Source organism: Etheostoma cragini, chromosome 14, assembly GCF_013103735.1.
Source record: "Etheostoma cragini isolate CJK2018 chromosome 14, CSU_Ecrag_1.0, whole genome shotgun sequence".
Lineage (NCBI taxonomy): Eukaryota > Metazoa > Chordata > Actinopteri > Perciformes > Percidae > Etheostoma > Etheostoma cragini.
Genome location: NC_048420.1, coordinates 10,627,398 through 10,640,231, shown reverse-complemented (window position 1 = coordinate 10,640,231; position 12,834 = coordinate 10,627,398). Strand labels below are relative to the sequence as shown.

General features: G+C 43.3%; 2 protein-coding genes across 2 annotated transcripts; one reads left to right on the top strand and one right to left on the bottom strand.

Annotated features, from left to right (window-relative positions):
* The first annotated feature begins 3,856 nt into the window (after positions 1–3,856).
* dlx6a (distal-less homeobox 6a) lies at positions 3,857–6,615 on the top strand. The gene is made up of 3 exons (XM_034892860.1): positions 3,857–4,771; positions 5,436–5,629; positions 5,854–6,615. The coding sequence occupies exons 1-3, from the start codon at positions 4,465–4,467 to the stop codon at positions 6,091–6,093; spliced, it is 741 nt and encodes a 246-aa protein (XP_034748751.1). The 5' UTR covers positions 3,857–4,464; the 3' UTR covers positions 6,094–6,615.
* A 3,759-nt stretch (positions 6,616–10,374) lies between these two features.
* On the bottom strand, positions 10,375–12,244 carry dlx5a (distal-less homeobox 5a). The gene is made up of 3 exons (XM_034892754.1): positions 11,677–12,244; positions 11,087–11,271; positions 10,375–10,887 (listed from the first exon to the last, which is right to left on the bottom strand). Exons 1-3 carry the CDS (start codon positions 12,032–12,034, stop codon positions 10,573–10,575), a joined length of 858 nt encoding a protein of 285 aa, XP_034748645.1. The 5' UTR covers positions 12,035–12,244; the 3' UTR covers positions 10,375–10,572.
* Between the last annotated feature and the right edge of the window lie 590 nt (positions 12,245–12,834).

The following is a 12,834-nucleotide window of genomic DNA, read 5'->3' as shown; positions in this document are numbered from 1 at the left end:
TCTGGGCTTAAAACTGCCAACATAAGACAACAAGTGCCCCTTAGCTAGTTCTCTGTTTGCTGTCTACATTTAAAGACATTGTTTTCATTTCCAAAGCCTTTTGCAGATCAGGATTATCTATTGTTACACTTCACTAAATGACCTGGTTTATTGGCCTACGAATCTTTTCATTATTTCAGAAAAAAATGACAGCATATAAAAACCATATGATTGATGCCAGAAACCGAGCGATGCAATCACTCAGCTGAACCTAAACATGCAGCGAGAGAAGGCGACAAGAGAAACAAGCAGTCTTAATTAGGACTCGGGGCCTGAACGGGACCAGTGCAGTTTCAGTCGAGCCAAATTAAATCCATTAGTCTACGAGAGGCTGTGAAGAGTCAGTGGTGCAGGCCTTTGCTTATTTGTGGTCATTTAAGTCCACTACCAACACGCTACTCTGGGTCCATCTGAAGGCCCTCGCCTGCACCTGGGGCTATGCATATGCCAATTTTGCTATTTACTGGAGAGATAATGCAATCCTAATTTATGATGCAAAACTTATAAACAGTCGTCTGGCGGGGAGTGCATGGTTTTCTTTATGACAAAACCGCACTAATTTTTCTTGGTGCAGTTACACGCTTTTACAAAACACATCAAAGCTTTGCATAAGTGGGTTTGCATTAGTACGCTGTGCGCAATTTCTGTGCGTAAAAGCGGCGTACCACCATTAGGGCACGGATGAATTCTACTGGAGCACTAAAGGCTGATCATTATGTGTATGTGTGTGTTTGTGAGTGTGAAGGGGGGGGTGGTGGTGGTGGGTGTGGGGGGGGGGGGGGGGGGGGGGGGGGGGGGGGGGGGGGGGTGCGCCCTCTGAATCTAGTAACAAAGAACCATGTTATACTGACAGCTGTGTGGCTGTGTACGCATCTGCGCTTCCCCTCGCCACTTCCCGCCATTCACACAGCAGTGAGCCGTCGACGCCTTGCTGTCTGTGAAGAGCCAGTGGCTTTGCGCTGCGGAGAAGGGAGACATGTTGTTTAAGTGCCTCCCGGTCTCTGTCTGCAGTGACAAGCCTCAGCGTCCCCAAACCGCTTGGACCCTGAGCAGCCAAGGAGGAGGCTTTCCATGCTAGCCAGTCAATAGCTGTTAGGGACCGACCACAAACGCCCAGCCACTCGCTACAATTATGACCTGTGTCTTGCTGGAACTCCGTGTTAACGCTCACATATGATTACCACATGTGCCCAGATAGACAAGAAAAGACGTGTGGAGTTAAAAACAGTCACTGACACGGATTTAGGGAGAGGAAAAGAGAGAAGAGAAGGAACTACTCATATTTTACATATTTTCAAACTGTTCTAGTGCTAATTTGAGCATAAAGATACCATGCTATTGGCCATGTGCGTAAAGAACCTAAAATGGCCAATTCCGTCTTAATAATATTTAAACTGGCAGTGCCAAAATAACGTCTGGTTACACCAACTAACGCAACGTAAAATATTCTGTTTTCATGTGTCCCGGCACGGACAGTGGATGTCAGGGAAATCCCAGGCCTGGAGTGATTTTAGAGAGTCATTCATCAGCGTTTATAAGAAAGATGGAAATAAAGACCACTTCTGTTAAACCACCACGGCCATTGATTGTGCTGAAGGTCAATCATCTACTTAGGGACAAAGTGATTTCTAGATTTGCAGCTGAACGCTGTTCATTTTGTGAAGTGAAATATAAAATAATTTCTCTCTACTATAAGGCTATGAACTCCTAATAGGGCAGAGCACAACTGGGGGCATGATACCGCAGGTGGAGCATACGTTAAGGGCAGAATGTCTCGAAATTTCAAAAGATTTTGCACGATGGATTTCAAAGGAAACGTAATGAGGATTTATGAATTTCGTCCTGTATAGGCCGGAGGTTTCTTCTTGTGCCTTGCAATCAGACTCGGTTGTCAGCATGCACGCCATAGGCTAAATCTTAAACATCTCAAAAGAACCAAGGTCGAGCATGTCATGTTCTCTCTATTCAAACAATTCCGTCCTTTCGCCACTTCACTTAATCTCAGTATGCCTAGAAAAGCCTCCCATCACGCCTGCGGGACACCAAGAGTTTGACACCAAGAGTAATCCTGCAATGGCACGCAGATGAAGCTACAAAAAACAAAACCCCTGGAGAATGGAGATGTCTCATTTTGATCGAGCCCGGAGATTTTAGCCCGCGGGGAAGCAACTAACATCACTGCAGAGCATGCATGTCTTTGTAGTAGCACTCAAAGGCGATTAGAAAAGGTATAGGATCTGGTTTCTCTTCTGCGTGTCCAAGTGGAACACGGGCAGGGGAATTGGCCTCTATGTTAGATCACTGAGGGGTGACCAAGGTGTGCTGACTCCTGCGAGGTCTGCACGGCCACACTACTGTGCGCCTTAAAGGCAGAAATATCAGAGGCTATGCAAATCATTCATCAGTGTCAGCATTCAAAAGGAAGCTCTTACCTGTAGCCCTCCTGACGACAAAGAAAAACCCTGATTTTTTTTTTTTTTTACAAAATTGGAATGAATCTAAGACTGGAAGCGTAAAGAATGTCCGTCTGGATGTCTTGCTGCTCGCATCCCTGCCTCTGTGCTCCTCTCTTGGTCCGCTGCTGTAAAATGATTATCCGGCTGGGTTGTGCACTTTTAAATCCCACAAAGTAAATAACAACCGTAGCTGACGATAATAGCAAGGTACCAAGTTCTTGTTACAGAAAAGGAGAAAATTGAAACTAAACGCTGCATTTAGACAACCATTTTTGATAAGAGGATAATTGAGGCGACACTGGCGTATAATTAGGGGATAATTTATGCTATATCCACTTTTATTCCACCCTCCCAAAATAGATCCGGTCCATAATTATTACAGGCGAATTGTTCTTAATTTTATAGCTGCAATTTGAGTAAAGTGTGGCCGCTAATCAAATAGGTTTTTGTAGTAACTTGATTGCAACCATAATTATTTTTCATCGCCCTTTTTTTGGGTGAAATCGCTGAATGCTACATTGCGGCAAAAAAAAACTGCTGAAAGTGCTGCAAAACATGATTTGAATACCTATTGCGTTATTGGAAGCGGAAATAGCATTTCATTCTTATATGCGAATCGAACATCGAAGCCCTCACAGGCAAACTGTATAATTTACATATATTGAGGAGGGCCTCATATTACAGCATAAAAGACACTGTCAGTTTATCACGGTATCCATCCTTCTATGTGCAAAATAACCTATTGTACCTCGGGCATATTGTTATTTGATGTGTCACATGTACTGTATTTTCAATTGTCTGAAGATCTTTAATCATATGGTCACTAGCCCCAGGGAAAACGAACAGTTATAATATGTGTTAGCCTACTTTCAGAGCGGGGGGGGGGGGGGGGGGGGGGGGGGGGGGCTGCTCATTTGACAACATCAAAGCAAATGCTACACTGCAATAAATACTTATTCTTATTCAAAATTAAAAGTTCTTATTTGTAAATTTAAAAAATAGTAGAGTTGTTCAGGCCATTCCACCTGTTTCAGAGGCTTCCTTAATATAAAACAGATCCCTTCACTACTAATCATAGCCTAAGTATAGTGTCTTTAAAAAAATGAATATTTAAAAATGTATTTAAAGTACAACTGGGATAATTCTACACTTTGTATCGTTAATAAAATGTATACAAAATATATTATCCTTCTAAACAACAATACATAACTTGTGAAGATTGATATTTCCTGGCTAACTTGTAAATAATGTATTAGAATTTAGTTTGAAAATCAATTTTGAAATTAATATTGTTAAAAAAAGTCGGATGCTTGTAAGATGCTTATAAGTTATTAATTCCTGAGGAGAGGAGGAGTTAAAGGCTGAGGAAAAGAGGCACATAAACTGCTGCTCATCGACTAAATCAAAGTGCATGCTATATGTTGCGCGTTGTGCGAAATTCGAGGGGTTTGGGTAAAAAAAAAAAAAAATCGACTCGGCAATTCCAAAAGTGTTGGTTTTACTGTGTGAAGCTTGTCTGTAGGAATTATGCGTCTTTCCCACCATATATCATTTCCTCCATAGTTGTGGTGGGAGCTGGTAAGGTGGGTTAACTCCAGCTCAAGTCTCCGTGAAGCGCAGAGCACTGATGACGTTGGGTTGGATGACCAATCGGGAGGCGCTGCCCTTTGGAGACAAACCATTTTACTTGTAGTGTCTGCATCAAGTCTGGAAGCAAGGGCTCAATTTTAACAGAATCCACCTTAAAATCTCTCCCTTAACTTATGCCTACCTTCCGCCACTTTGAGTGAGCATATCACACGACAAGGGGGGAAATAAAGACGCCTCTGGGAGAAAAAAACGGGTATTAATAGGACAATATCTGTTCGCGGTGGAGAGGGGGAGAGAGACAACAGCACAGCGAGAGAGAGAAAGCCGATTTGGTCTTGAGAGAGAGAGGGGGGTGAGTGCTCTCAAGGCAGAAAATTCGATGATGACCATGACTACGATGGCTGACGGTCTGGAGGCTCAGGACTCGTCCAAGTCTGCTTTCATGGAGTTTGGGCAGCAGTCGCACTCACAGCAGAGCTCCCCGTCGATGGCCAGCGGCCACTACCCGCTGCACTGTCTCCACTCCGGCTCACACGCTCACCACCAGCACGACAACACCGCGTACACCGGGACCAACACCTACAACAGGTCGCTACCCTACCCCTACGTGAGCCATCCGCACCACAGCCCGTACCTGCCATCCTATCACAACAACACGGGAGGACAGACAAGGTTAGACGGCACAGGTAAGAGACCCTCTTTTCACCAGGCAAGCGGAAAATGCACCGCGGCATGTCCATTCCCGGGACCAGTACCGTTAGCGCAAACCTTCTTTTTTTTTTTAGTAGTACTGGGAATCAAACCTTTCTCCCTGCCAGGGTTGGTGTCATGCACATGTCACCGGCCACTCCAAATTCGGACGAATGATCTTTCAAGCGTCGGTGGGCGATTACATCGAAGAAAATCGTGCGTAAACGGAACAGGATAATTCGAGATCCAGCCTGCTACCGTCCCAGTCTGTTTTGCTCTTCCCTCACTTCCCACAAAACCCGTTTTTAATGCCCGGGCTGTGATCATCACGACCGTGCAATCCTCACCAACTACTCGTGAAAATTAGGCAGCGCGCACGCCTTGACTGTTGTAATTAGCATTTAATTGACATGTCATTACCAGTAATATCCTAAATATGACAGCGTATGAGGAGTGTGGCTGCCACGGCGCTTAAAGGCAATGTGAGATCTCAACGTTTATCGGCCTGAATTTTCATTTTTTTTAGACGGTTTCATTCGGCGCGTTCTGTTCCATTCACCTTCACTCAGCTGTTTAGGCGCGTTTGTGTTTTCCTTCACACAAATGCAGATGTGCCATTCCTGTGGTTTTGAATACTAACATTGGTTGTTTTTGTTGCAGAGCAGCAGAAAACGACGGTGATTGAAAACGGGGAAATTCGTTTTAATGGTAAAGGCAAGAAGATTCGCAAACCTCGGACAATTTATTCCAGTTTGCAGCTTCAAGCACTGAACCACCGTTTCCAGCAAACACAGTACCTCGCCTTACCGGAGCGCGCGGAGCTGGCTGCCTCTCTAGGACTGACACAAACCCAGGTGTGAGGGGGACTTTACACTGTCTGGGTTTTACATTAACTCTGGGAAACCGTTATTTATAGAATTATAATAAGGATTACCATAGTAATATTAATATTAGGTCTATATTCTTTGGTTGTGTGTTTTTGTTTTGACATTTCTATTTAACACTAAATGCAATAGGCTACCAAAAAACTTACAGAAACTAACCCACATTATGCACGTCCTCCACTTCTCTCCTACAGGTAAAGATTTGGTTCCAGAATAAAAGGTCAAAGTTTAAGAAGCTGCTCAAGCAAGGCGGCAACCCGCACGAGAGCGACCCTATGCCGGGCTCCATGTCCCTCTCCCCGCGCTCCCCGACCATCCCTCCAATATGGGACGTCTCGGCCTCTTCCAAAGGAGTAAACATGCCGGCCAACAGCTACATGCCCGGCTACTCTCACTGGTATTCCTCTCCACATCAAGATTCAATGCAGAGATAGACTGATGAGACAAGAAGGTCAGTGAGCTGTCTGGAGGCCTCCGGATCTCCGCCATGCAGTTTCCAACGTAGCCTACAATTTGTGTCAGCGCAGAGACTGGATGCTGGAGTGGAGGGAAAAAAAAACTCGGCTACTCCTCTGCTGAAGGATAAAAACGCAGCCAAGCCTAGGTGTGATGACACAAACAAGGGAACTAACTTTTCTTTTTTCTTTTTTTTAGCGTACATGACTGTTCAGTGGGCTCGCATATTTGTTATGCTTTATTTCATGTCAACATCTGAACGTCAATTATACCAAATATTACCAGTGACATTTTAGCCACTTTGGGCAAAGACTGCTTACACTCTTCATGCGCTGTGGCGCCCAGAGCCTTTCGCCACGGTGGACTCCTGCCTGCTATTTTTTGGTTGTTTCTCCAACATGCAAAACCAAGCAAATTGTCTGTCTGTAAATATAATCTGCGATTTTAGCTGTACATACACTTTTTATGTTTTGTCAGATTGAGTAAACCGTGACTCAAAACAGATGCCTGATGTTGAATGATTTCATAAATGCATTTCAGCCATTTTTATGCTTCCTATTGGGCCAACATTACATTTTAACAGGCTCATTTCATGTCCCCTTGATGTGTACGAGCTTCTAACAGACGATACGTAAGATAATGACACAGTGCTCAGTGAAAAGTCCATTTCATCAGAGTAAACATTTTAAATAAAGCCAAAGCGCACAGTGCATGGCTGAGTAGGAACGCCACAGTGTATAGATTTATCAAATGCACTCAACACCGGAGGAAATGAACTTACCCTGCCCCGCTGCTGCCTACATTCACCTCGAAAGACATTTGCTCCAGGTCCAGCTTATCTTGTCATTTCACCCTCAATTATTAGAAGTATTGACAAAATGTTTTCTCCCTTCTCTCCGTCCTAATGCAGGCCGTTAAATGCCAAGCTCCACGGGATGGATGTTGAACAAAGCAGCCAGCTGCAGCGGCGTTCAATATGAAGGAGATATTTGGGACAATTTGTGGGTTTTTATCCAAGTGAGGCTTTTTTTTCCCCCCCATTCTCATAAATGCAGGCATAATTAGGGTAATTTTTGATGTAGCCCGCTGATTACAGCGTTTTTACCGTCAAAGATAATTACCTGTAATTTTCTACCACTTTTAATACTAAAAGGCATCTTTATTTGGATTTGAGGTAGCACAGAAGGAACAAAAGGGGGAAATTATTCGGTTATTCACATACAAATTGCTGAGAAGAGTGAGCGGTCGGAATATTATCTGAAATTACAACGCTGAAAAGCTTCATGCAGCTGTCAAGTCGCGGATGTCCCACTGGCGCACATTCAGCCTGATACCTGGGCCCCCAGACTGGGGCCTATCTGCTCCTGGGCCATGATCTGCAGGCTGCATGGAGCCCGAAGCAGCAGTCGAGCAAACATCAACAAAAGCTCAAAAATACACAGCAGGGTTATTCATCTCCAAGACCTGGCACCTTTCATCGTGTTTTGCAAATTAATGGGAAAAAGGCTTTGATGAGCTATATCAGATGAGTTTGAATAGATAGATAGATAGATAGATAGATAGATAGATGGATAGATGGATAGATGTAAAGTGCAGCAGAGTGACAGGGGGTGGGGAGTGCAGAGAGGAATGTGTCACTTCTTGCTCTGTGAGCTCTATCAGCAGTAGCTGATGCCCTATCCAGCAGGCTTCTCATATAAAAGCTCCATACAGCATCTGACAAGATCTCACACATCACCACGTTACACCTCAGCGGTACCCTCAGAAACACATCCACAAATGTCCTCTCCAACAAATAAAAAAAAGGAATCCGAGTTTCAGGAAAATGCCAAATGTTTCCATTTCTCTCTCCCATCTCGACTACACGATTAAGAAGAAGAGTATTCAGCAAGAGTGTCCTCCTCTAAGATCAGGTATAGTCACAGGACAGAAAATATAAGACCCATCCTTACCTTTCTCCGCTTCTCTAACATAGATAACCAAAAAAAAGCTCTGCACGGTTTTACTGCTGGTGGTTGAATAAGCAAATCCAGGTGGGGAAGTGTTTGCACACCCCGGTAAGCTCTTATATATTGCCTGCAAAATTAGCTGTTATTACTGTCACTGTTTAGTGATGGCGAGCTTGAAAAAAAAGCCCTCTGCAATCAAGAACCAAGCGCATCTTTGCAAATTATAGGTAATTGTCAATGTCCAGATTATGATAATGGAGGCTCTAATCCTGGAGAATAATTATTGTGGAGTGTTACAGTTGAAGCTGTCCAGTAAAGCTAACTGTCATTATTTAGACTCGATTTGCAAAACGGGGGGAAACTAGCTGAGTGGAAAATGTTCAGTGGGAAATAAACGGGGGCTCTCGATATAATGGCACCACCAGCGTGTGTGTGTGTGTGTGTGTGTGTGTGTGTATGTGTGCGTGTGCGTGTCTGTGTGTGTGAGAGAGACAGAAAGAGAGAGAGAGAGAAAGATGGATAGCGAGGGATAGTAGTGATGTACGTGTGTGTGTCTGTGTGTGTATGAGAGATATAAAGGCATAAGTGTGCACGAGGTTGTGCGAGCGCCTGAGTGTTCTTGAGAGCTTGCACGTGCAATGGGAAAAATCCAAATTTCTCAGTGACCTGTTCGCATTGTAATTAAGAGACTACCGTTTAGCCTTCAACAGAAATTAAGATGAAAACAACGGTGGCGTTTAAGATTAAGAAGCGCATTTTCTGTTTGCTCCTGTTTGTGAGCGCGCGTACGTGCGTGTGTGTGTGCATTCAGTACAGGAGTATATGCAGCAATCAGGAAGAGGAAGAGGATTCTGTGTCAGGTGGAAATGGTACCATGCATGGGTCAGTGTGTGTGTATCAGATGCAGTGCAGAGAGAGAGAGAGAGAGAGAGAGAAAGGAGAATGGAGGACTTTTGTGCAACATGTTCGTTTGAAGAAAAACGTACGTATAATCTTTGTGCATATGACCGGGCACAATATTAGATCAATTTTAAAACCCCGGATGTTACCCATGCATGCTTGGTTTATTTAGCGTTTTTTTTTTTGCAGCGGCGGCGCTGCTATTACTGCTTGATAATAACACGGTGAAATTGTGAAGGATTTTCCTTTTCTATTTTTTTTATTTCACCCGGAAGGTGGGCTGCGGCCGGGAGTGGCAGAGCTCTGGAGCCGGTCTACCCCCACAGGAATGCGGATTGTCTCAGATCTCCGTGCCGCCCCCCTCGCCTCCTCTCTGCCATTCAAAGCGGCTAATTGTAGGGGACACGAGGCGAGAGCGACTGCAGACTGTCTGCTGCGAGAAGCAGGCATTTTCTCTGCAGACGAGCTGGAACCAGCTGAAAGGCTCAATCAGGTTCTCCACTTAAATACAATAGGTCATGACTGATAAAACAAGGTGATCATTCTGGTGCGTGGTAATCAGAGGCAGTAGTGAATAGTGTAGGCTAATAATAATATTAATAATAATAATAATAATAACCCAACGATTTCAGAACGTTAAATATGAGGGAAAATACACAGCAAAATACGGTGGGATTATTGGAAAGATTTGGGTTAATTTGGAAATAGGAATTATTATAACAATATTAGGATACAAAGCATCCCCCTAAACCAGGTTGTGTAAATAAGTATGATGAAATTAGCCACTGACTTCTACAGGCACCCTATTAGTCTAAAATACTATAAATAATACGAATATTTTGCAGAAATAGGCCATTATTAATCCAGTCCAAGAAACAACTGTATTAAATGAAGGTATATGTAATTATAGGTTAAACCTTACAGTGGTACACACTGGCCGTTTTCTAAAAATGTATTTACAAGAAACCATTTTTGCTTAAGGTCTGTTTAATAAAGTCTTACATTTGTTCTGTAATTCTTCACAATCGCAAATGTAGATTCAAATATGAGCCCAGTTATAAAAGGGAAAATAAAAGGCACATTTTTTTTCATCCCCATGTCCAAAACCATTGTTAAGTTTGTCTGCGTAATATTTTAAAAATATCTAAAAAAAAAAAAAAGAAAAGAAAAAACTAATAATAATAATCCACAGACCAAGTATAAATTGTGGGTGATATGACGAATGATAACTACAAAGATTTACGACATATTCTGGATCCATCTCAATACGGAGCAGCTGTGATTTACAACGTTGTGTGGAAATGTCACCTGAGGCTCACGAGCATTATTCATGTCTGTGAGTCTTCGTCGTGATTTTCAGTGTAAATAACTGAGGGTTAAAATAACAAGAGACTGCAGTGAGGCCGGAGGTTTCAAAGTTCCATTGTCCATTTAAACGTTTAATAGTCTTCCAAAATGCAATAAATTACATGCACACATTTACACATTTTACACGTTTCTTCTATGACTGCCATCAAATACATTGCATATTCCTCTGAAATTTGAACACGAGTCCCATAGAAGGAGAAAAAAAAAAAGATTTGAAATGAACAACAGGGGTTTTTTTTTTCAATATAACGTCCCCGCTCCAAGAGCCAACGAGTGCTGTATCGAGTTGGGGGTCTGCAGGTGGCCAGTCATTGAGCTGCCGGCTGAGGTGTACCATGACCCCGAGTTTTCCAAAAAGTTAGAAGCCGTCGTGTTGATGTTCTGTGGCTGCAGGCTGTGCGGCCTGGAGGGGCCCTGTGTGTCCCAAACGGCCGGAGACTGTGGAGAGTTGCACACCATCGGGTCGCTGGAGCTGGGGCTGTGCTCCGGTGGAAGCTCGCCGTTTTTCATAATCTTCTTCAGTTTGGATCTCCTATTCTGGAACCAAATTTTGACCTGAAAAACATAACAAAAAACAGAAGCATTAATATCTCAAATGTAACCTCAGAAACAATGGATTCGGAGGAGACACGGCGCGTAAATGCGCACAGAAACAAAGCACACCAAACCGGTTACCATTTAAAACGAAGAGGCATTATAAAACCTTTAAAATAATGAAAATGTTTTAAGTTTAAAAAATCCTCTAAAATCCTACCTGTGTTTGTGTGAGTCCTAGCGAGGCAGCCAGCTCGGCTCTCTCCGGCAGCGCCAGATACTGTGTGTTCTGAAACCGCCTCTGCAGGGCGGCCAGCTGGAAGCTGGAGTAGATTGTCCGGGGTTTCCTCACTTTCTTCGGCTTGCCGTTCACCATCCTTACCTCAGGCTCGCTTATCTCTTTTTCTATTAAAATAATCAAAACAAGAATAAGCATGTGTGCTCATTACAAAGTACACTTGTCTTTTTGTGTGTGGGTGTTGTCGCCTGTGTCGCTTAAATTGCAAGAAAATCCAATTTCATGAACCATTTTCTTTGCTGGCAAATAAAAGAAAACCACGTGTATTCTCGTAAGTAATCGCTAATTAAAAATCACATTGAATGACGTGGTTTCAAATGACATTTATGACCATTTAAATCTTTGTTTAGCTTTAGGTTGCAGTTTCGGATTTGTTTGAAAGAAATTAAAATTGTAAATACGTTATAAAACAAGATGACATTTGACAATTCGGTTATTCAGTAAGTATATGTGACTATGCACTACTAATCTGCTCTATATATTACTATTATGGGGTAGTGAGCAGGCCTTACCTTGTGGACTCGGCTGGGCTTGCACTCTGCTGTAAGTCCCAGCATACTGGTGGTAGGCGGGGGTCGTGTACGAGCTGTAATCAGTGTAGGACTTTGTCGAGTAATTTCCAGCGGATCCATTTACACCCGGGTACTGGTACTGGTAGGCATTAAGAGGCTTCCCGTACGAGGTGGAGCTGGGCGAGCAGTAACCGTGAGGGACTCCACCGGCGGGACTGTAGTAGCCAGAATCCGTGGTGGTGGACTCGGGTAAAGTAGGAGATTCCTGAGACGGATGGTGCATGGTGGAGATTTGAAAGGAGCTCTGGAAATCTGTAGTTTTTACACTCGGAATCCTCCGGTCGAATACTCCAGTCATACTTCGAGAGGGAACGCGTGAGTTTGTTTTATTTGATTCGCAAAAACAAAAACAAAAACCGAGGCAGTCTGAATCCAAAGTGGTGTGAAAACTACACTGGCATTGTTGAAAGGCTCTCGGGCCGTCGGGCTCTGGTGAAGACTGCAGCCAGCCCCGCAGCAAAGACTTGGTTAAATCCTAAATCGCGCTCTTACGCACTGCAGGGAGGATCTGGTTCCATTGGCCAAGGTGCGCGCGCACGCGCACGCACACACACACACACAAGATTCACCCAGCCAGTTTTCTTATAGGGGGGAAACCACCCGGGCTATGAGGCGGCATTGTTGTGTTTTTATACTATCAATCAATGGGAGCAATTAAAGTGTTGGCCGTGTCACCAATCGACGTTTTCAGGAGGACGAATTAGAGGGACAAACCCTCATTCCCAAAACTATTACGTTTGTCTTCGTTATTCTTTATTTATGCATTTTTATTAAATCAGAATCGACCTTATTCTATTTTTTCCAGCGAATATAACCCCAAAATGACAGCATAAAATCAAATGTTTCAATCATCTCACATTAATAATAAATAACAGGCTTACATACAACAGAATAGCTCATTATTGAGCACATTGGTTACTATATTCTGTTTTAATAGTCACATAGGCTAAACCTCATTAGATATTCTAGCCCATTCCTGAAAATATAGACTTACATCTAACAGTGTTAATGTCCAATATATTATCAGCGGATCCAATATTGAATGTGCTAAAATATATTCCATACCTAACATTCTTTTTTCTTTTTCTTTTCTTATTT